The sequence below is a fragment of the Ipomoea nil genome, unplaced genomic scaffold (genome assembly GCF_001879475.1).
Source record: "Ipomoea nil cultivar Tokyo-kokei standard unplaced genomic scaffold, Asagao_1.1 scaffold2805, whole genome shotgun sequence".
NCBI classification, from domain to species: Eukaryota; Viridiplantae; Streptophyta; class Magnoliopsida; order Solanales; family Convolvulaceae; genus Ipomoea; species Ipomoea nil.
This window is the reverse complement of record NW_017619233.1, coordinates 3,740,399-3,764,987: the sequence shown is the minus strand read 5'-3', so window position 1 is coordinate 3,764,987 and position 24,589 is coordinate 3,740,399. Positions and strand designations below refer to the sequence as shown.

General features: G+C 34.6%; 3 protein-coding genes across 7 annotated transcripts; 1 reads left to right on the top strand and 2 right to left on the bottom strand.

The window, feature by feature from the left end:
* Window positions 1-284: 284 nt before the first annotated feature.
* LOC109158265 (pentatricopeptide repeat-containing protein At1g04840-like) lies at window positions 285-9,454 on the bottom strand. Of its 3 annotated transcripts, none has more exons than XR_002050347.1 (3): window positions 8,188-9,454; window positions 7,165-8,102; window positions 285-297 (listed from the first exon to the last, which is right to left on the bottom strand). XR_002050347.1 is itself a non-coding variant. In XM_019306171.1 (2 exons), exons 1-2 carry the CDS (start codon window positions 9,386-9,388, stop codon window positions 7,270-7,272), a joined length of 2,034 nt encoding a protein of 677 aa, XP_019161716.1. In that variant the 5' UTR covers window positions 9,389-9,454; the 3' UTR covers window positions 6,723-7,269. The 3 variants fall into 3 exon arrangements, 1 of the variants encoding a protein (XP_019161716.1); XR_002050346.1 differs by lacking the exon at window positions 285-297 and adding an exon at window positions 5,073-5,563; XM_019306171.1 differs by lacking the exon at window positions 285-297 and having other exon boundaries at window positions 6,723-8,102.
* On the bottom strand, window positions 4,394-4,828 carry LOC109158087. The gene has a single exon (XM_019305907.1). The coding sequence runs from the start codon at window positions 4,826-4,828 to the stop codon at window positions 4,394-4,396; it is 435 nt and encodes a 144-aa protein (XP_019161452.1).
* Window positions 9,455-18,948: 9,494 nt separating the features above from the next.
* Window positions 18,949-22,056, top strand: LOC109158203 (putative glucose-6-phosphate 1-epimerase). Of its 3 annotated transcripts, none has more exons than XM_019306086.1 (10): window positions 18,949-19,067; window positions 19,298-19,466; window positions 19,927-20,001; window positions 20,241-20,297; window positions 20,385-20,542; window positions 20,633-20,764; window positions 20,995-21,097; window positions 21,274-21,373; window positions 21,467-21,695; window positions 21,954-22,056. In XM_019306086.1, exons 2-9 carry the CDS (start codon window positions 19,386-19,388, stop codon window positions 21,682-21,684), a joined length of 924 nt encoding a protein of 307 aa, XP_019161631.1. In that variant the 5' UTR covers window positions 18,949-19,067; window positions 19,298-19,385; the 3' UTR covers window positions 21,685-21,695; window positions 21,954-22,056. The 3 variants fall into 3 exon arrangements, 2 of the variants coding, with proteins under 2 accessions (XP_019161631.1, XP_019161630.1); XR_002050327.1 differs by having other exon boundaries at window positions 18,950-19,067; window positions 21,467-21,828; window positions 21,879-22,056; XM_019306085.1 differs by having other exon boundaries at window positions 18,950-19,067; window positions 21,467-22,056.
* The last annotated feature ends 2,533 nt before the right edge of the window (window positions 22,057-24,589 follow it).

Sequence of the window (24,589 nt, the reverse complement as noted above, 5' to 3'; positions counted from 1 at the left end):
GAAATAGGTCTATTTTCAGGAATGTTATTCAGAGTTGCTAGTAGTATTGTTTGTTTGTTTTTTCTCTTTTTCTTTTTCCTATTGTTTCACTCTTTTTTTTCTATTTATTCTCTCCCTACCTGGCATAAAAAGATCTGACATAAATACATTGTCTTGAACTGTTTTTTTCACCTACAAAGTTAAATTCTGAGTTAATTGCCCTTTCCATCTCAACTATGGAGATTTCATTGATTTGGTCTTCGACTTCTAATCTTATGTAATGAAATTTTTTAACTATGTAATTTTTACTCAATTAGTCTTTTGTTTATTTTTCCTTTGTTGACTATTGAAAATAAGAGTAAGAAAATAATTTTGTTGTGGACTTTAATATGGAGTAGTTATCATAACTCCCATCAACAAGATTCATCATTATACCAAAACTCTCAAATGAATTTTCTTAAAATTGGTTTTCCAAATTATACATTATTTTAGTTTGTTCTAAGTTTTTTTTGGTTTTTTTTGGTTTTTTTTTTTTTGATTTTTTGTTTGTTTGTGATGTTATGAGGACCTTTGAGCACTATAATGGCAGTCAGACTTATGCATAACTGCTCATGGCTAGATGTACTAAAGAAGCAAATAGGAGGCAAACATGAACATTAACCCAAATGTACTGAAGAAGAAAATGGGCAAACATGAAGAATATTAACTCAAATTGAAGTGAATCTCGAAAGAGCTCTCAGTAATGTGGTTAGATTGTTTCTTTCTCTAGAAAAAAGCTCTCCCTTCTCTCTACAGTGCCACACGCGAGAGAATTATGAATTCTCCGATTTTCTTTACGTAATTTCTTGGTTTTTCTCCTATTGTATTCGATTTTCGTTTACTACTGGGATTAAAACTCGGATTTTACAATTCATTCACTGATTTTGTTTCATTCACTGTACGCTATTTTGTCTCTTGCGCTTGGATTTTTCATAGACGACAAAAGGTTCTTTGGTCGGTTCCCCCTTGGATTTTCCGTTTACGACAACTGCAGATAATGTGTTCTTCGTCGTCTGCGAGTCGCGTTTTCGGCGGATTCGACGGGCGTTGACCGGCGTTGATTCGACGACCTCGAACCTTGGTTTCCAGGTATTTTCTGTCCCTTTCTTGTGCTTTCCGACGTGTGGCTGCCTCCGGCGTGTGGTATGGTTGGAAAAGAGAAGAATATTGCTGTCCAGTCGCCGGAGCCGTCGGTGTCCTGTACACTGGGCTCCCAAGATTCCGTTTCCGATGCCTCTCGGTTCATGGCTCTGGGGTGAAATACGCTGCCCCTAAGTCAGCCAAATCCCCTTCCGGTCCCTCCTTCAAGCCCCGAAAACTGGAAACGGAAGAATGCCGGTTGAAGGTTTTTTGGTCGAATAAGGTGGCTGCTGTTTTGGGGGTTGAAGATTTATTTGAGGTTGAAGATGAGCGGGCTTTCAGCCTTCTGGGAAGGTTTGCCGGTCGTTTTTCGGGATGGGAGGCCATTGTTGGCTTGGCCGAGTCTTGGAAGGTCGAATGTAAACCGGAAGCCCTCCTCAACGGCCATGTGATGTTCTGGTTCAAAAGGGAGGTTGATAGAAAAGTTGTCCTCTCCGGTGGACCTTATTCTCTGTTCGGAAAACGGGTATTCCTGCGCATCCCTCTGGCAGATTTCCGGCCGGGATACAGTGAGCTCCGTTGCTTGCCGGTGTGGGTGAGGTTACCAGGTCTGCCCAAGCCTTGTTGGCATGTTAATGCCCTTAGCAAGATTGCTGAATGCATCGGGATGCCTTTGTACATGGACTGGAACACCAAGGAGAGGAAGAAGCTTGCGTTTGCTAGGATTCTGGTGGATGTGGACTGCTCTGTTGACCAGCCTGACCACATCGTTGTTAACCTCCCTGGGGGGCACTCTTTCGAGCAAGATATCTCGTTTGAGAATCTCCCTTTGTTCTGCACTCATTGTGGGAGCAGAACACATGTTACTCTGGATTGTTCTTTGAAGTCGAATTTTTCGAAGGCTAGGGTGGAGGGTAAGCCGGAGGTAGAATCTGCTGATGCTCCTCAGACTGCTCCGGTGGTGACTGCCACTGCTCCGGTCTCTGCCCAGGTTCATCCGTCCTACGCTGCTGTGACTTCTGCTGGCTTGCCGGTGGGGGTTGGTCGTTCCGTTGCTGGGGCTGCCCATGCCTCTAAACAGTCGGGTGGTGGAGGATTTGCATGAGGTTAATTCTGCTGACGGTGGGGATGATGCTGTTTTTGGTGTTAGGACTGTTTCTGATACGCCGGGTACTAGCCAGAACATCACAAAAAGAAAGAAGAAGAAGAAGAAGAAGAAGAAGGCTGCCGGCGGTGGGAATGGCTCTGCCGACATTGCCTCTACTCGGATTGACTTTTAGTCAATGTCCCTGTTCTCTTTTTTGCTTCTCCGATATCGTTCTTGGTCGTTTGTGTTGTTTGTTCTTCTTTACTGTGAGTTTTTCTTTAGACATGTGATTTTGGATTTTCTGATGAGTTTTCCGGCTTGTCAAGAATTTGTTTGATGTTTCCGGTGGAGTGTTTGTCCGTGGATGCGTGCTCGTCGTTCTTCCGGTTGAATTGCTGCCGGTGGGTGGGTTGTCGGCGGGTTTGAATTTTGAAATTAGCATTTAGTTTGGGCGGTGGCAGTCTTGGATTCCTCTACTTGGGCGGTGCATTTATTGGCATGGGAAATCTCCATCAGATTTTTGCTTTATATTTATTTGAATTTCAAAACAGATTAATGTTTGAGAGTGCACGAATCGTCTCTGTTGCTGATCAACGGAGACATGCTGCTTGCTTCAGGTGGACTGGGTTGCCCCGCTCCCTTGCGGGATGACCAGCAAAATAGTTACATTGACTTTTGAATTTTTTATGAGGTTTTGATTTCGAGTCCCTTGAATTTTTTATGAGGTTTTGATTTCAAGTTCCATTACCTGCTGGAGTGGTCTGGACACGCAACTCTTAGTTGGTTGGCCCGGGTTCTGGTCCGGGTCATTGTGATGTTTGGGCCATTTTGGCTTCTGCTGTTCTGGTCCGGGCCATTGTGATGTTGATTTCAAGTTCATTTTGGTGTTATCTTAGTGTTAATTAATTTTTAAATTTATAATGGTAATAAAATTAATCCAACTCTTTTATTACTAAAACTCTCAATCATTTGATGAATCATGATGGATGATATAGGATGATCATTGTCACGGACTTTTTCTCTAATAACGTCAACAATGTGATGGTTAGAAAAGTGAGTTAGGCAAGTATCTCATAAAAGCACTCGAAAACTTGTAAGGACTTGGATTACTTGAGCACTTACTTGTTACAAATGAGGCCCTTAGAGGTATTTATACCAATTTCACATCCTCAATGGATGTGTAGATCTACTTACTCTTACGACTTGGATTTGCTCTCTAGAATCCTCCAAAATCTCTACACAATCATATTCTCTAATGTTTTAGAATATTTCAAGCATCCCTATAGCCTCTAATTGCTATGTACATGTCTCTAGACTATTCTACAAACTATGCGATGTTATATACAAGTGCTAGAAAACTCTAAAGTGATGCAGCAAACCTTGGAATCTCGTAGAAAAGCTGTACGAACACCCAATTCAAACTCATGTAATAAGAGTGAGCAGTCAAACTCATGTAGTAAGAGTGAGCAGTAAACAACAAAAGTCATTAACTACAACCAAATACTTCATTTGCTTTCTTATTGCATATGCTCACCTGACTCACAGGATTGCTGAGTCTAATTTTATGGAACTTCACATTTGAATTTGTTGGTCTGTCCGTCAAAGAAAAATTAAGCTAGTAAATGCAGCATTAGCTCCATTGAGAAGCAACTCAACTTTTTTAATTCATGCTGAAAGAAAAGTATTTTTTGCAACCTAAACTGATAGACACAACTAAAATCAAAAGAAGCACTTGGTGAGCCCTCCCCATTAACATCTCTTTCAGAGGTCTATTCTTCTTTGTACTAGACTCTTAATGGCCCAACCACAAGTCAGAAGACAATGAAATCATCAAGAAAATAAATGAAAACAGGACAAATGATTTTCACCATATCACACCAAGTACCAAGGGAAAAACGTTGAAACTTTTTTTTTTTTTTTTGGCAAAGGATAATAAATTAATTCAAGTCCGAAGACAAAACATTACAGATGATAGACGGAAGGTTCGAAAACCATTCCGAGCAATCAGACATAGAAACAAACTGCCTAGCTAAGAGATGAGATGTCTGATTCACAGATTGCTTAGTGAATATTAAACTATAATGAGTAAACAAACTCAACATGTTTTTAATGTCATACAACACTAAATGGAAAGAAGAGTCACATATACTAGAACTAAGACTTTGAACCACTTGAAGGGAGTCAGTCTCAACGATCACTTTGTTGGTGTTAAAGGATTTGAATCAGCTGAGAGACTTTAATTGCTACAGCTTCTGCTTCCTTAGAAGAGTAAACGCCTTTCCATTGAACTCCTCTGGCTGCAACAAACTGACCTCTGTCATTCCTTAGCACACATCCGAGTCCCATACAGCCTCTTTGTTTCTCAATAGCAACAGCATCAACGTTCAACTTCAGGAAGTCACACTTCGGTTTGGACCATTTCTCTTCCACCGCATTGTTCCTTAGAGTTTGATGAATTGATACATTTTCTGCCAAACTGCTGATCCAAGTGTGAAGGCTGTCAACATTTCCAGTTGGTAATTGAATTCTCAACTGGTTCCAGCAGGATCTTGCATAGTCACACTCCACAAAAAGATGGTAAATGGATTCTTTGTTATTTCTACACAGAATGCATTTGTCATCACAGTTTACTTGCTTCTTCATCAGATTATTTTTTGTTGGTAGGCACTGGGTACAAGCTTGCCATAAGAAAATCTTGAGCTTGGGGGGAACTTTGTGTTGCTATAAGCTGCTCCAGCGTTGGATATCCTCCTCTCTAATATCACCATGGATGGCCTTGTAACAGCTCTTAACTGAGAAAGCACCATCTTCTTCCAGTCCCCAGATGATTTTATCCTGAGTCAGATGTCTAGGTAAAACTTCAGAAGAGGGGTAAAGGGAAAACAAAGGAATAAAAATTCTCTGTACAATTAAAATAGTTATCTTAAGAGTCCAGGTTACAGTAATGTCAAAACTGAGACAGTAAGGCTCAAAACACCAAAAAAACAATCCAAAATGAACAGTTATACTGACTTGAACCGGCTATTTTCATTTTCATCTGACGTAACTAAATAGAAATACATCCATATTCATTGAGCTACAATAATTTTCACATTAAAACAAAACAACTTTAACATAGGCACCAACCTTATCCTCTTCCAACTTCTGGAGCCAAATGTGAAATAATTTGTCATGCGCTATAAATTGATGGACGAATAGCTAAAGATAATAACGGATGGAGATTTAAAGAACACAGAAGACACACAAATCCAACTCTAAAAGAAAAGTGACAGATTTATAGAGGGGAGTGGTAACCAAGTTATATGAGGGTGTACCTTCTATCTCTCTCTCTCTTTGTTCTCTTCCTCTTCTTTCACTTTCAATTTACAAGCATGCTCCCTACAAATCATTACAGACATAGATATAAGAAAACGAAAGTCAACATAATTTTTTCTTCACTGGTTCAACACCTTAAATTTACACAACCATTGTTATTAAGCTCTGCAAGTTAAATAGACAATAAAGCAAAAGAAATCCTTGAGACAATAAAGAAGATGGCCTCACTGTAAAAGAATAATGCTTGTTACCATGCATTTTATGAGTGTGGGCAAGAAAGATTTATCAAGCCAGTAACTCATGGCAACAGGGCAGGTATTAAGTGAGTAATTCATGGCAAGACAATTGAAGTGTATTAGAATGTAAACAAAAGTTCTCCGTTGACATCAATCGAGAGAAGGTACAGAGCTTGAAACTTCTAGGAAAAACAGCAAGGAAATTATGTGTGTGAGTGTACATGCAAGCATTTTTGTTAATTCTAATTATAACAAAATGAACATTTTTAGTAGGAATATTTTAATTGTAGACTATACCCAGTTCCTGTATGAAATTTATTGCACTTAATACTGAAACTTCTCTAGGTGTAAAGAAGATTTCTACTGTGTAAAGAGACAAAAATTGAACAAAAGAATTAACCATTTGTTGATGAAATCTACGGAAACTGAGCGAACACTTTTGACTGTGAACTAGGCCAAGGCTCATGGCTATAATGACATAGACACAGTATATTTGTGCATGACTTGACCATAAATGCAAGCTTAAAATTTTATAAATCCTTACAGGCTGTTGTAGAATTACAGATGAGTGAAACTTATCACGAATAAAGAAAAAGATTTCTTGTAGAAACGAATACCCAACTGGTAAAACTAAAGTCGTGGAAGCATAGTAATTGACCATCAAAACTCGAAAGAAAAGAATACCAAAAACCACTTATTCATTTAATTTATTCCGTTACTTGGAACCTGATTCTGAACTACAATAATCTCTTTAGGGCTATATACACTCCTAAACATCATGCCCCAGCAACAATACCAGGTTAAAGTTCCCAATAACCTTTCTTGTCATCATTCTTATTCTTTTGATGAGTACTAAAGTTTCCCAAAACTTATGAAACAGATCTTCTAATATTCTTTTTTTTTTTTTTTGTTTTTTGACAACCAAGAAAGAATACTATTATTAATGAAAGTTAGGAAAAAAAGAACGAATACAATTAGGTGGGACTGTGAGAGTCAGACTGAAAGTCAGCTACCCTAGCCTAGTGTGTGGGCAATCTGGTTCGCTGATATCCTAACATAAACACATGCTACTGATTCAAAGTTGGCCATTAAAATTTTGCATTCGTGGATAATAAGACCTATATGCGAGCTGTTTGAAGTACTGTCCTTCAGCTCTTTTACCGTGTTCAAACAATCAGTTTCCAACCGTAGATTCTTGACATTCCAGTCTTTTAACCAGGAGAGGGCTTCCTTGCATCCTTGTGCTTCTGCCAGCACCGGGGATTGAGGGTAGTCGATGATGCCATTTGTTGCAGCAATGAAGTTCCCATTGTGTGTTAGTAGCACTGCTCCAAAAGAGACCTTTTCTTCTTGTGGAAACAAAGCTGCATCCACTTGGCAAACCAAGGTTGTTGCCTGGGTGGGAGGGTAGGTTACACAAGGTTGTACCTGGTTCTGGAGTAATCAGATTCCTAGGAATCATATTCAAATACGAAGGAAGATTTGGAGGAACTAAGGAAGCAGGTGTCTGTTGTTGAACCCTGGATGTTACAGCTACCAGTAATCATGGCATGAGCAAACCCCATCTTTAAAATGATGGAATCTCTTAATATCTCTCAGAACAATCTCTCTTTGGTTCATCTTACTGACATGTTTCATCAGAGAATGGCAATCCCCACAGACTCTCAGGTTCTTGACAATCCTAAGGACTGTACTAGGACCAGTACTGATAAGCCCAAAAGCAAGTGCCAACTTTTCGCTATGACTTCCTAAGGCATCTTCCTTTTCTTCCTCCTCAATGTTATGAAGGACCCACTCAGTTTCAGGCATGTAACCTTGTTGTCTAGCACATGTTGTTATGTCCTCTAATTTTGCATATATCTCACAGGCTAGGCTGTGAGCACGATCGCCAGCTACAAAGGTATGCACCTGACCATCCACCTCCATTGAACTCCATCCAGGATCTTTCTCTACATCTTTACTCTTCATCGAAGTTCTTACCCTTTCAACATCATCCCATTTGCCCACGCCAGCATAAACATTTGAAAGAAAGATATAGCTGCCAGGATGTTTTGGCTCAAGCTTCAGGAGTTTATCTGTGGCATATTTTGCCATTTCAATATTTTTACAAGCTCTGCAAGCACAAAAGAGTGCCCCCCAAATGATGTGGTCAGGCTCCAATGGCATTCTTTCAATAAATCTCAAAGCCTCATCCAGCTGGCCTGCCCGGCCATATAGATCAACTATCACAGCATAATGTTTCATGGTTGGCACCATAGAGTATATAACCTTCATGCTATTAAAAATGTTGAGACCCTGATCCACCCTTCCAGCGTGTGAGCATGCAGTTAAAACAGACAGAAAAACAACTTCATCAGGTCTGATTCCTGCATTACATGAAATCAATGTTACAATTTGGTAAAGAATCTTCCAAATAAGCCAACTTAGAAACAAGTGATACTATGAATGAACCTGACAAGATCATCATTTCAAAGCACTGAATGGCCTTATCAACACATCCATGGATTGCCCAACCCCAAATCATAACACTCCAAGTACGTATATCTTTCACTTTCATCCCATTAAACACCTGACTAGCAGACTCAATATCCCCACATTTTGCATACATATCCAGCAAAGCATTTCCAGCGGCAGCATTCATCTTGAACCTGTGGCTCAACATGTTATTATGGATTCTTATCCCTGCCTCAAGTGCCCCAATTTTTGCACAGGCAGAAAGGGCAGAAACGATAGTCAAATCATTGGGCTTGACACCTATATCCACCATCTTAAAGAACAACTCCAGAGCCTTCTCGTGAAGCCCATTCAGCATCAATCCATGAATCACAGTAGTCCAAGAAACCACGTTCTTCTCGTCCATCCCATCAAAAAACTCAATTGCCTTGTCCACTTCCCCACTTCTCATCAACCCATTTATCAAACTATTCCACGAGCCAGCGTTCCTCTCTGGCATTGCCTCGAATAACTGGACTGCCTCACTCAGCTTCCCAACCTTGCAACACCCATTGATTACCACATTCCACAATAGCACACTCTCAACCTTATTCTTCTCAGGACTTTCGTTGAACACCTGCAAGGCAAAATCCAATAACCCAATTTTCACGTACATATCGGCCAAAGAAACCCTCACAAACGAGTCACAATCAAGACCCATTTTAAAAATCCCGCAATGCAACACAACCCCACATCGTTTCCCACGCAAACCCATTACCGACTTCAGCACAAACGGAAACGTAAGCCTATCAGGCCGCACATCAAGCCTCAACATAAGCTTAAAATGCTCGATCGAGCTCTCGAAACACGAATTCTCGCAAAGTCCCCTGATCATTGCATTGAAAAGGAACAAGTTCCGATAGCAAGAAGAGCGGAAAATGGAGAGGGCGTAATTTATGGACCCATGCTGAGAAGAGGCGGAGATGAGCTGGGTGGTGATTCTAGAGTTGGCGATGTGGAGGCCGCGGCGGAGGACTTGGGCGTGGATGGATTTGAGCTGGGGAGTGGATTTGGAGGAGTGGATGAGTGATATGAAATGGGTTTCGGCGAGATTTCGATGATCATGGCTCGAAGAAATTGGATTTGGAGGCTGTTGGGTGGCAAAACCTGTGGTTTTAGATGGAAAATAAGGCTTCTTCGCTTTTGTGATAGCGTTCATTGTTGTGAAGAAATGAATTGTATCCTTGAAAGCTTATGATATACGGAGTACACACAACATTCAATCCTTGAACACACCGAACTACCTTCCCGCCAAAAGATAACAATTTCTATTTCTAATTTTCTATATAAATATATTAGGATTAGGATTAAGGGTCAAATAGTTCATTCAACTACACACGAAAATACAATTAAGCTATTAAATTTGAAAAAAAATGTAATTGAATCTCTGAACAACGTAATGATGCAATTGAATCATAAATGACTTGTTTACTTGTTAGCTTGCTTATGTGAAAGTTGCAATATTAAAATAATATTTTTTATTTTAATAATTAAATATATCAAAAAATTTATTTAAAAAAAAAAAAAAAAAAAAAAACAGGTTTTCTGGCTTCATCTCCTGCCCGAGACGAAGACTGAGATGAAGACTGTGTCTTTGTTTCCGGTAGCCCGGAGACGAAGGACCTCTCTTCGTCACTAGGCTACCGTCTCCCGGCTACCGAAGACGAAGTTTGGCAGCCCGGATACGAAGCCAGAAAGTTTTTTTTAAAAAAAATTATTTTATTTTGGTTATATTAAATTATTAAAATAAAATTAAAAAAATAATATTTTAATATGATAACCTCACATAAGCAAGCTATTGTTATGCATGGTGCACACAAGTCTAGATTCATAATTTCTATAATGTATATTCATGAGCTCTATACTGTAAATTCATAATTTCTAAATTGTAGATTCATAATTTAAGTATAGTATATTCAAACCACATCTCAATTATTTGTGGTTAATAAGAAATGTCTTAGGTTCGAACCACATCCCAATCAAAGTTGACATAATTAGTACTCTATTTTACTCTTATTAGTATGGTAGATAATAAGTTAGTAGCTACAACAAAAAATATTAGTATGGTAGATAATAAGTTAGTAGCTACAACAAAAAAAAATAATAATAATAAACATGCATTTCTTTTATTTAGAATTATGTGTCTATAATGTCTTTATTCAAAAGAAAATTATTCACTATCAATAAATGAAATAAGAGAAATAATTCCATTAGTTATATTGTCTTTATTTTTTTCCAATATAAAAATTCATTATATTCAAATTCATCAATTGATTATATTCGCTACATCGTCCCTACAATGTCTTTATTCAAAAAAAAATAAAAATTGTTCATTATCAACAAATTAATTAAGAGAAATAATTTCATTAGTTATATTGTCTTTATTTTTCTTCAATGTAAAAATTCTTATATTCAAATTCATCAATTGATTACATTCACTACATTGTTTATTATCTTTTGTGTGCCCTATTTTTTAATTAAATACGTTATAATACAAAATAATACTATATATTTATTTACCAAGTATTTTATTAATACCATGAAAAAATTAAAAAAATATAATTAAGTCAATCATATTAACTACTTGAGGGATTTATTGACAAAAAGAGTATTCAAATCACTCAACAAATTGAAGTGGAAAACTATCTCGCAATGTCTTTGTTTAACAATCAATAGTTAGCGAATTATATTAGCGGATTTGACCAGCGAATTATATCAATGATTGGTAAAAAGATATTTGAAAAAATTAACTGTTTAGATTAACATGTAAAATGACATAATAATAATAATAATAATAATAATAATAATAATAATAATAATAATAGTTTTAAAAAATAAAAATAAAAATAACAATAATTTAATAAAAGAAACAAAATTTTAAAAATAAAAAAAAATAAAACATATGGGAACCGAACGTTCAGCTTCTCTTAGTTTTGTCATTTTTCCCACATCGGTGAGAAAAGTAGCATGGGAGCCTTGAGGCTCCTATAAAAAGAGCCTTAAGGCTCCAATTTAAAAATTAAGGTTGCACATCCGTTTATGGGCATGCAGTGCTCTTGTTATTCAAGGAGTCGAAATGGTTCTATAATAATTTTTTTATTTACTTTATTTAATATAGAGATTTTTGGAAAAATCATTCTCAAAAACGCTAAGTGAAAATATTGTAAATTGCAATGTTTGTATTTTCATTGGCTTGAAACAAATTGTTGCTTCAAACTGTTGAATAACCAAACACTTGAATTTTGATCTTTGGGTTACATTATAATTATTACAATTTTTAAAATTTTTACTACTTCATCTAAATTCCTTAAATTATGAATTTCTTTATCCATAATAATTTATTCAACAATAATGGTTGAACCAAATGAACACAGAGCAAAACACTTAGGGGTCGTTTGGTTCACGGAATGTCAGATTACCTTAGGGAATGTTAGATTGCTGGGAATGTTCTAGGAATGTTAGATTCTTGTGTTTGGTTAAAATTGGGGTATGTAATATAATCACGTTTGGTTTAGAGTTATCTTTTATACACACTATAATATCCTTAACATATTTTCATATATTTTAATAAATTTAAAAATTAAAATAAATAAATAAGATAACGGTATCATATATAATTACATGATTTTAAAATATTAACTAAAATCTTGAACTTGAGAAACAAAATTATTTTATATGTTAACATAACATAATAAAATAATTATATATATATATATATATATATATATATATATATATATATATATATATATATATATATATATATATATATATATATATATAAACTAACATAACCAAGGTTATCTTACATTACCTAAGATTTTGAAGGGAATCACATTCCCTTCAAAATCCTATGTGGAGGGAATGTGACATTCTTTGGGAATGTTAGATTCCCTAAGATAATATGAACCAAACACCGGAATGTGAACTTTGGAATGTCACATTCCCTTGGTTATGTTATATAACCTGAACCAAACGCCCCCTTAAATGATTGGTACCGTTGATTCATTCATTGATCTTGTATATATGTGCATTCATTAAATATTACTAGAACCATTTGCAATAAAAATACTAGGTTACTATTTAAAAAAGTTTTGTCACAATTATAATGAATCTCATATATTACATTGTATTTATATACTATGAGTTACATATTTAAATAAACAAATTTGACAGTAAATTACTTATGTATGAACTTCTCATATATAATCTTACATATGACATTAACTCATTCATGCAATACGCGTATAAAACTAGTAATAATATAAAATAAGAGTCATCAAATATCAAATATCAATATATCATAACAAATTGTCTTCCAAAATTTTATTGACTCGTGGCACGACATGAACATCTTTATTTTGAATCATTGCAGACACTTGAGTTGTACTCAAATATTTGTTGTCACTGACGTGACATGAAGATGTGGAAACAAGTTATTGGATGTTGCCTTTGATGCACAATACCAAATACAAAAGAAATGTACGTGGCACTAGTAACTACGCCCAGATTTGTTTGTTTTTGTTGTTTCGATTGAACCTTCCCGTATAGTCATAATTAATAGGCATGAGACACCTTATACCCAATTTATTTATTTTTCGGGACCACGAGTAAATCATGTTAAATGATTTATATTTTATATTTACGTTTCATGTTGTTTGATTAGCAGATATTTTCTTAATGTGTTTAGAGTTTATCTTTCCTTTTTTTAATTTTATTTTCAGAGAGAGACATTTACATTGTACATTTTAAGAATAATATATTAATAAACTATTACAACATGTCAATTATGATAACTCTAATACAATATTCGCCTACATCGAGGCGAAAACTCTAGACCTCCCATATAAAGGAACAAACCGGATATCAGTGGACCACAAGCCACTTAGTTTTACTTATTCAATTTTGTCGTACAAATATATACAACAGTAAGTTGTCCATTTCTATTCTCAGTTTTAAAGTAAATATCCAAAATGGTCATTCGATTATAGTAATTCAAAAATAAGTCCTCGACTATCAAGTTTTGGAAATTAAGTTCTCAGCTATTCAATTCTTACTCAATAAAATCCTCAACTATTCAATTCTTACTTAATAAAGTCTGATTGATTTGTGAATTATTAAGTAATAATTGAATAGTTGAGGACTTAATTGAGTGCCATGGCGTATAGTATTAGGTAATGCATAGTTGTCTTGTTTGACACTCATTATTCTAATACTCTAGAGATGAGAAAATAAAGAATTCAAAAAATGTCTTCCTATTAAATATTTAGGAAGACATTTTTTGCTAAAATTGACATTTTTTCTGTTGATCAAAAGGAATATTTTCCTTTGACCATATTTTCTTTTTGAATACCCAAACAAGGAAAAATCATAAAAATGACTTTCAAAAATCATTTTTTGAGTTTGCAAACAGATCTTTGAATTAATGTATAGCGATGTATGTGATTTTAAATCAATACAAATGTGAGGTGGTAATAAATATTTTATTACCTCTATCAACAATAGCACATGATATTACTATATATGTGTATTTTCTTAAGAGCAAAGACGAAGACATTAATAAATGCATTCTTTATAAGAATGAAGAAGAAAAACCAACTTAATCGGAAAATTTAGGCAGTTAGAAGTAATTGAGGTGGTGAGTTTCAAACACCAATTGGTAATTACTGTTTGCAAAACAGTATCGTACATGAGCATACAACATTGTATTCACCCCAATCAGAAGGTGTCGTTGAACGTAAAAACTGCACATTGAAAGAGATTATGAATGTGATGTTGATAAGTTTAGGTTTACCCCAAAATACGTGGGGTGAGACAATTTTGTGAAGTAACTACCTTTTGAATGATGTACCCCGCAATAAACTCGACAAAACTCCTTATGAGTCGTGAAAAAAGTTGGAGACCTTCCTATCAATATTTGAAAGTGTGGGTGTATTGCAAAAGGTAACGATGCCAAGTGCCAACACTAAATAAAATAAAAATAAGTACTAAAATGGTGGACTATAGTTTTATTGGCCATGCACATAACAATAGTGATTATCCATTTTTAGTTTACGAGTCCCATAATGGGGCCTTTGTTATTGTCTTTGTCTTTCTCGTTTTACTCAATTATATTTAGATTGTAATTTTACTCTATATTTACTTATTTAGATTGAATCTCAGAAAATCAAACGATGAAGGTCCAAATTAAACTATTAGACATGACATCTATTTTTAATAATAAAATGACCATGCTCTTATTGTTGTGGACAGTAAGGGTTTCATAAACCTATGTTATTTCAACTCGTATGGTTGAATCTACAACGTACTGAAAATTATTGAGTTAATTCTTATTTATTTCGCAATTAATTGTGATTAATTCTAATTTTAATATGAGAATTCACTTTGTAACATCATAATTAATCTGATTAATTTTGACAATTTTGGGAGTTATGAAGTGAATTTTAAATTCAAATTTGAATGTCATTAGTGCTAATGAATTTCACTTCTTTTATAAATGCTTTGTGTTGAGAATGTTTTAATCCATCTTTAAAAACAAATCAAAACCTCTAGGGTCCGTTTACCAACAAAAAACTGTTCTTTGTTTTTTATTTTATAATTTTTCAGTTTTCATTTTCTATTTTCCATTCTCTGTTTTCCGTTTAGAAAACTTGTTTACTAACTGAAAACTGTTATCTGTTTTCTATTTTCTAATTTTTTAGTTTTCACCTAAAATTTAGTTTAGATAATATTAATATTTTTTTGAGCTAATATTTAAAATATTTTTTGGATATATTCATTTGAATGACATGTATATTAATATATAACTTTTACTTTAAATTCTAATATATGTGAAATTTCAATATCCGATATCTAGACTGAACTTGTATTATGAATTTATGATGTAACATAATTAAAAATATTCGAACTAATAATCTATTGAGTTCAATCAAAATCTAAAATATTATATAGAGTTTAATTCTTAATTTTGATAATGTAATAATGTCTAACTTTAAAGTGTAAGCAAATAAATTATGTTTAAATAAGTAAAGTAAGTAGAAAAGATAGAAGATAGTGATAAGTAAAATAAGATGATGAATAATCATAGTAATGTGGTTATAGTGACATATAACTAAATAGATGATAGATGATAGATGATTCTGTTTTCCATTTCGAAAACAGTTTTTAAGTGTGTTTCAGTTTTTCAGAAATTATTTTCAGTTTTCAAAATTGAAAACTGTGTTAGTAAACATGTTTTCTGTTTTCTATTTTCTATTTTTCAGTTTCCAAAAATTTTCAGAAATTTCCAATTAGTAAACGGCCCCCTAATTTTCCACTCTTACAAAATATCTTTTTTTTTTTTCAACTAAATTCGGTCAACATTCCTACAAAAGTTACGAAGTGTTATCATTTTGGTAAAGTTCACCGGACGTTTTATTTGAGTGTTCGGATATTCATATATAACATTATAATTCATTGTATCATGAAAAATCAATGCTTCAATGCTCCTAATATCACTACTGGAAATTATGAAATTTTCGACCATTTGAAAGTGATCTTAAATCAAGTTGATACTAAAAAGTGGTCGAAAATAGCAACAAATGTTTTTCCGGATACCAAAAGTGGTCAGAACAAGACTTTCGACTTGATTTAAGATCACTTTCAGGTGGTCGAAAATTTCATAATTTCCAGTAGTGTATTCTTAAGAGAAAGTTAATCAATTTTAAGTAATGTGTAAGTGTCACACGTCTTGGATTTTTCATTTTTTTTTTTCAAAATTGGACTGAAATTTGTGGGAATTATTTTTTCATAAATTAAATTCCCTTGTTTTTGGATATTAATTGCTAAAGATACCGCCCAGGACTCCATAAGTGAATAATAAGACTTATGTTTGTATTGGGTACTACAAGATAATGTCTCCATGGTACTCTAATCATTATATCGTGGACCATTATTCACATTACAAAATAGATCCTTGATATACATATTCATTTTTAATATATTAAATGTTCATTTTTAATATACTGCATGTCCAGTTTTTGAAGATTCATTTTTAGTATACTATTTAAAAATTAATCCATAATATATTAAAATGAACATTCAAGGCAGGTTTGGCTCGCTGCAGGTTTGTTCATTGGAGGTCTAGCTCGCTGCAGGTTTTAACCACCAAGTGGACCTTGCAGGTTCTTTTACTCAATGGTTTGATAGAGGTATATTGGGTTGGAGTAGAGGTACCCGACACCCGGACCATAGCATTTCCTTCGCCATTACATTATGGTGACTTTGGAAGTGGAGGAACGAGGCTACTTTCAATAACCATAGAAGATCGTTGGAGGCCAAAGTTGACTGGATCAGAAAGCAGTTTGTGGAAATTAACAGAGCTTACTCCCGAGCTCGAGTGGCAGGCAGTATTGGCTTGGATTTGACTTGGAGATTGGTTAGCTGGGTTAAGCCTCCTCAAGGATGGGTAAAAATAAACACAGATGGTGCATTTTCTGAGCGAAATAGCTTTGCAGGGGCCGGTGGTGTGGCGAGAGATGAGAATGGCAACTGGCTTGAGGGTTTTATGGTTGGTTTGAGGACGAGTCAGCCGGAGGAAGCCGAGTCTTGGGCGTTGCTCAAAGGGTATTCAAATGGCTAAACGCAGAAAGCTGAGGTGTGTCATATTTGAGCTCGACGCAAAGGAGATAGTCAGCCCCAAAATGAGTGGCAAAAGATTCCTAAACTTCACATATACATTGATCTCTGCCTGCATTTTTGAGTTGTCCTACCTTCAAGAATGGAAAGTAATTCATGTAGCCAGGGAACAGAATGTTGTAGCCGACCGGCTAGCCAGGTTGGCCCAATGGAAAGTAATTCATGTTGGCAGGGAACAGAATGTTGCAGCCGACCGGCTAGCCAGGTTGGCCCTCGCGACTCCATCAGAAATGGTCACCGGTTTGGATTGCGGCTAGCCAGGTTGGCCCTCGCGACTCCATCAGAAATGGTCACCGGTTTGGAGGCAATCCACTGATCCACTACTTTCAAAGCAAATATATTACTATTTTAATACAAGGTTATTTATATTTATAGGAAGGGCATACCTTATTACATCAAATGCCTCAATTGAGGCTTGAATCTATCACCTTTTACATAGGGGAGCAACATAGTACCATTGGACTACAAGGTCCTTGGTTGTTCTAATGCAAGGTGTGGTTGCCCAATTTAAGATAACCAGTGAATAAACAGGATTTTATTACCATGTCAATGATAGAAAAATTTTGATACATATCCGAATAGTTAATAGTATTGAATTATTTCTAAAAATATAAATTAGCCCCTCCACTGAGGCTTGAACTTACAACTTTTCAAATGAAAGTCCAACCCAGATACCATTAGACCACATAGTCTTGGTGGGACAATAAGTTAAAATCTAAAAAATTAAGAAGAATAGAGTTTTTGGTTAACTGATTGGCCTTAATTATGAAATGATCATTTTACCTTTTTTTTATTTATTTAAGTTGGAAGGGGGACACCCAAAGAGAATACAATTGTTCTAACTTGGAATACTAAGCTCTCGCCATCTTGGCACACCAACACTATCGTCTTCAATAAGTCCTAGAACTTCATCAGGTGGCTTCCATAGGTTATGCAAGCCAAGCGGGAGACGGGCAGAGATCTTTGCAAGGGCGTCCGCTGCATGGTTTTGATCCCGAACTATATGCTCTATTTGCCAAATCTCCATGTTTCGTAATTCCTTCTTGCAGGCTTCTAATATGTTGTGGGCCGCAATCCTTGGTCTATCCTCTCCATTTATGTATCGTGTGATTTCCTCTGCGTCACTTTTGAATATTGCTCTCCTATATCCCATTGATGAAGCTAATTGAATTCCTTTCAAGAGGGCCCATGCCTCGGCTTCTAGTGGTGAGCAATTGCCAATGCTGTAGGTGAAGCCCATCTGCTATTTCCCAGAGCTATCTCTAAAGGCTCCCCCACAGCTAGCTTTTTCTGTGGATGGATTAACTGATCCATCTATATTGACTTTCACAAATTCCTGCGGAGGTTTGGTCCAGCATACTTGCTTCCACGATGTCTGGTCTGGATAGGATGATACGCCTTTCGCCCTTCGGAAAGCTTTGCTAATCTCGTCTAGCTGTAGTTTTATCCAGGAGATCTTAACATTTAGTGGTTTTTTGGAGTTATTGAAGATTGCCTCGTTTCTCCATTTCCAGAGCCACCATGTCGTTACAACGAATAATACTCTGCTATCATTTTACCTTTTTCATCCCTAACATTTATATCTCTATTGATGTTTTTCATTTGCCTTGTCCCTTTTCTTTTTATTTCCGTAACAACCATCATAATATATTTTTTTCTTTTTGATTTCACTCATAATAATAATAATAATAATAATAATAATAATAATGTCAAGCGCCTTGTGCTTAGATGGCACCTCTGTGGCTCCCCTTGAGGGAATGTCACAAGATTGAACCCGGTGTTAATAAATTAGCACAATATATTTATGTTCTTATAGGTCATTTTACATACAATCAGCTAAAAATAAACAGCCAATTACCAAAAGCTCCGCTATCAGCTATCAGTCACTTGCCAAACATTTCAAAAAAATTTAAAAAATATATATAATTAAATATTAAAATATTTTTATTTTACTTTTAATTGAAAAAAATGTACCAAATACTAAAAAGATAGACATCCAAATAATTTATTCGTTTCTCTTTCCATCTGTAATGCATAAACATGCAGTATAAATATGTTCCGTTCTCATGAAGTCGGAGTTGGTGGACTGTTCTTCAAACGCAAAGGCCAATTTTCCATTAAAAACAGGATTTAATAACACTATACAAATCACTGCAGAAAACGTAAGATTTCTCTCTTCAATCTCTGCATTTTCCTCCTTCAATTTGTCTTCGATCTCATGTTCAGTGTTGATCAATTGCTTGATTTTATCCTCAAAATTTCTCATCTGCTCAGAGTATTCCAAAACAGATTATTGTTTGCATTTCTGCCCTGTAATTTAGGGTTTCTAGAGCGTTTTCCTTCTTTTGAGTGGTTGCCTACTTTTTGTTGAAATTTCATTGCACATATAAAGGAGGGTGTACCTGGAGTTGGAGTGGAGACGAGAGAAAGCGTACCCATTAATTTTCAGAAGATTAAGAAGAAAATTGCAACCAAAAGCTATGCAAGTGAACATAACACCCTATGTCGATGGATCGCCTTCACGAATTATATTATCCGAGCCCACTGGATCAACTGCCGAGGTTTGTGCTTTTTCTTCAAAACTTTGATTTTTTTTTTGTTTTTTTAACGATTGTATGTGCTATATCATCACTCAGTTTGAAATTCTTCATGAAATGAGTGCAAAATTCTGTTCTTTCATGTCTAGTCTACTGATATAGTGATATTAATAGTTGTAACAGGATAGAGACAATATTGAATGATTAATTTTCTGATTCAGAGGGGACTAGTGAACTGAAAATTATGCAGAGTTCAGTATATCTGTATATATATCTGGAAGGACTTTACTGTATATATTTGGTCTCCAAAAGGTGTCTGTTGTGGTAACCTTTAAAGTTTAAATGTTATGAAGAGACCTAAATTCGTTGTAGCTTTGATTATGCTTGTGAGTTTAAGTGTGATGCTTCAAGAATCAAGGAAACTACTTTGTGGGGAATCTCAAAGTTGTTTGTATCACCAAATTTTATGACTCCTTTGCTTCAGGTTCGTTTGTATGGTGGACAAGTTGTCTCTTGGAAGAATGAACGAAGAGAAGAGCTGCTATTCATGAGTAGTAAGGTACAGCTTTCAATACTCTAAATCTCTTTACTAAAAGACCTATCCAACCAGACTTCTCTACTATGTTCACAAATGGATTAGAATCCATAAGAAATTGAATACTATGTTTTCGCAGACACTTGGGCTTCACTTTAGTCTTATGCCCTCTCGTTCACCTGCATATTGGCTTACTTCTTTTTCTTGTTTGATTCTTTTCATCTTCCATGCACTTAAAATTTGGTTCCTTCATTAACTCACAGGCCTTATGGAAACCTCCAAAAGCTGTCAGAGGTGGTGTTCCCATCTGCTTTCCACAGGTTGGGCCTTTATTAGAACTAGCAAGATTCTTGAAATTGTATCCTTGTCTAAGTCTTTCAATTTTAACTGTAACATATGTTTTATAGTTTTCAAATTTTGGTCCACTGGAACAACATGGATTTGCAAGAAACAGATTGTGGTCATTGGACAACTCTCCTTCTCCTCTGCCCCCTGCAAACAATCAGTCAACTGTGGATCTCATTTTGAAATCCACAGATGAAGATTTAAAGGCTTGGCCACATAGGTATTACTCTACATGTTTGTCTGTAGGCTGATGCATTGATTCTCACGCAACATCTATCTAATTTATGGCTTTTAAAATTATCCACTGCAGATTTGAGTTGCGGCTACGCATTTCTCTCAGTGCGGGCAAGCTCACTTTCATCCCTCACGTGAGGAATTCAGATAACAAGCCATTCTCATTTTCGTTCGCACTGAAAAATTATTTGTCCGTGTCTGACATCAGGTTTACCTTGCGGTTTACATGTTACTTTTACGCTTCTGAGGTTGAAATTTGTAGTACCTGCTCTTCTCCCTTTTAAGAGTTTTAGACTTTAGTAAATTTCCCACATTCAAGCTGTTGTTTATCCATTCTGTGATGAATTCTCCCTTCTTCTTTTACTCTTAGTAGCTGAATTTAGCTAGGTACTTCACTATCCTTTCCAGATAGGTTGCATGATGCTGTTTGACTTGCAGTGAAGTCCGTGTTGAGGGGTTGGAGACACTAGACTACTTGGACAATATGTTGGAGAGAGAAAGGTACACAGAACAGGCAGATGCAATTACCTTCGATGGTGAGGTATTATTGTTGTGCTCAGCCTCTGTTTATTCTGTGGATTGCACATGAACTTCTCTGATATCAATCAGCTCTTAGTTCAGTTTGATTCCCTTTGTTGTGATAATAAGTAATTATTATTTACTCAAAATATACTGCATTATGTAAGCTTAAATATTTTATGTTTTTTCTTTTGTAAGATTGATCGAGCATATTTGAGCACACCAACAAAAATTGCCATAATAGACCACGAGAAAAAGAGGACCTTTGTTCTCCGTAAAGAAGGCATGCCAGATGCAGGTGCGTATTGCTAATCCTGTAGCTTTCAAACATATTGATTTTGATAACACGATTTTATTTTATTTTTTTTAAATGTGAATTTCTTCTTTACAGTTGTGTGGAACCCTTGGGACAAAAAATCCAAGGCCCTTCCAGATTTAGGCGATGAAGATTACAAAACAATGCTATGTTTGGATTCTGCTGTAATTGAAACTCCAATTGTGTTGAAACCCTTTGAAGAGTGGAAGGGCCGTCAAGAGCTGTCTACGGTTTCTTCAAGTTATTGCAGCGGGCAATTAGACCCTCAAAAGGTTATTCGTGGATTCATCTGAATGTGGTTTAGGTATGTATCTATTATGTGTGTGTGTGTGTGTGTATAAATTCGAACCTTTTTTTTTTTTTTTTTTTTTTTTTAAATAGCATTTGTTGAGGATCTGAATCTCATATATTGAGATTAGAATCCAAGTGCTTGTAATGTCAGCCACTGGTGGTTTGTTTTTCCTATCTAGTTACTAGACATGTTAAGGTGATTACCATGCAATATATTTCCTCATGGGCATTACAACAATATCTTATTATCGCGTAATCTTGTTCATTGTAGGCTTTTCCCCATGGAACTTTATACATGCATTTTCTGGATTATTGTAAATGTACTAGACTACTAGTGTTGATGAGTTCGAGTGAGCTAAAACTTTGTTTTTCTTCTGCACCAAAGGTAATGATCGTGTTGTTTTCTAGCCCTTTTTCTCCAATGTATATTTGATATGAATAACTGAGTTATCATTACCTGCCGGAGTATTTTTGAGGTTAAGAACTTTGACTACTCCACTCAAAGTTTGAACTAGTAGCAAAATTACTTTTTATATTTATGATGCATAACTTTAAACTTTGAGATGTATAAGTTTGAACCTTCAGGTGCATAAACCTTGAACCTTTATGTGCATGAGTTTTGTTCTTTTAACTGTATAAGTTTTTTTTTAAGTGCATAAGTTTTGTTCTTCATGTGCACAAGTTTTGTTTTGTTCTTTAATTAAGTGCATAGATTTTGTTCTTCATGTGTAAAAGTATTTTCCTTTGGAAATCCATCATTCGAGCTTACGCCAGAACCCACATTTTTCAATGCATTCGCGTTGTTCAAAGACATGTTGGGCTCTAAAACCATACTGGATAACTTGGGTCGTTATATCGTGGACCGCGGTTAAAATAGCGTCGTTTCTTTAAATAAAGAAACGGCGCGTTGTTAGTGTTAGCGGATCGCGTATCTTTTTGTATGTTAATTATCAACTGACATGCACTACAGTATATCTAAACCGATACTGCCTCACGTATTATTTTTATATTACAAATGAAACTGGAGTTATCAAACTGATATTGTAGTTGTGGTGAAATGAAACTGCAGTGTATTTAAAATGAAACTGAATAACATTTCACATATTTGAGTGTATATTGTATAATGAAACTGTAATTATATCAAAATGATCATGTAATTGTGTTTTAATAAAACTATAGTGTATATAAAATAAAATAAAATAACATTTTTACATATTTGGGTCTATGAATATCAAATGAAACTGTAGGTATATTGAAATGAAATTGTAATTGTGTTGAACTGAAACTGCAGTGTATACAAAATGAAACTGAATAATAGAGTTATTTTTACGAAAGGGTGTGGAACGGCAAAAAACGGATGTCGTTTTTTTTCATTAAATAAAATAAAACGACATCGTTTTGATGCGTAGTGCATAATTGATTATGCACCGCGGTGCAAGATATAATTTGCCAGATAACTTCACGTTCGCCTGCATTTTATGTGTGATCCGACAAGTTTGATTTCAGCGGGTTTATCTGTATGTTTATGGACATTACATTATATATGTCCTTAATGTTATTAAACATGACTAGTAATTCACCCGCGCGATGCAGGGGAAAAAATTTATGTTATTATAAATAAAAAATAGAAAAATTAAAATATTTTAAATTATTTAATATAATAATATTTTTGAGCTTTCATTGGTCAAGTATTTATTATTTTTATAGAATACAAAATTACAATTAAAATTAAAGTTAAAATTAAAATTATAATTTTGTATGGTTAATATAATCTCTAATTATGTGCATATTCAAATAAATTTATAGAGATAATTTACATAATTACATTGATTTATTCTTAATTGTATTTCATCTATATTATAATTTTCACAATACAAATAATAACTAAGATCATTACATTTAGAAAGCAAATTTCAAATTTTGTATGTGTAAATTTAAACTCTAATTGAACACATTTTTTATATGATTATATAATATATAGCTATTTTACTTTTCAAAAGTATATTTTTTTTATGATTATATAATATATAGCTATTTTATTTTTAAAATGTTGTGCTTTTTTTTTCTTTTTTTTTTTATATAATAAATGATGTTGTGGCATTAATTGTAACATTAATTATTTTCCAAACCATATAGCTTTATTATATAAAGGATTTATTTGTAGTGTAATGTTTATAGAGATTACATTTTGTTTTTTTATGAACATATAGAATCAACATTATGAATTTACTATGATATTATAGTGTAGATGAAAATACATATGATATACATGTGGTTTATTGTTTATGTATATTAAGGTTTAAGTTTATAAATATATAAAACAAATATTATGAGCATAGTATATGATAATGTTTTAAACATGATGCACTAATTAAAACTTAATATAAAGCAACACCATTTTGAACCAAGGTTGACCCTAGTCCACGATATAATTTATCACACATATGGACCAAGGTCTACATTTCATTGTAGGTCATGATTCAAAATGACATTTAAATTATGTACCTACAGTTCCGTTAACATATTGTGAGTGTTTGGTAAATAGATGTTAGCGGATTGAGTTAGTGGGTTTGATTAGTTGATAGCATTAGTTGGTCGTAGAGATGTTTGGTAAATTAGTTGTTAGCTATATATATTAGTGAGTTAATAACCAAAATGGTCCCTCGATTATGCCGTAATTACCAATTTAATCCTCGACTACCATTCTTACCCAATTAAGTTCTCAACTATGTAATTTTTCCCTAATTTAGTCCTCAGTTAACTTATCGGTTTGTTGATGGTTAAAATTAATGATGAAAATGTAATTCTATAAACTTTCTCCTTCATCTTTCATTTAACTGTGCCGAGGTTGTGGATTAACGACGTTTTGCAGTTGTTGCACACAATTAAGTTCATTGAGAACTCTTC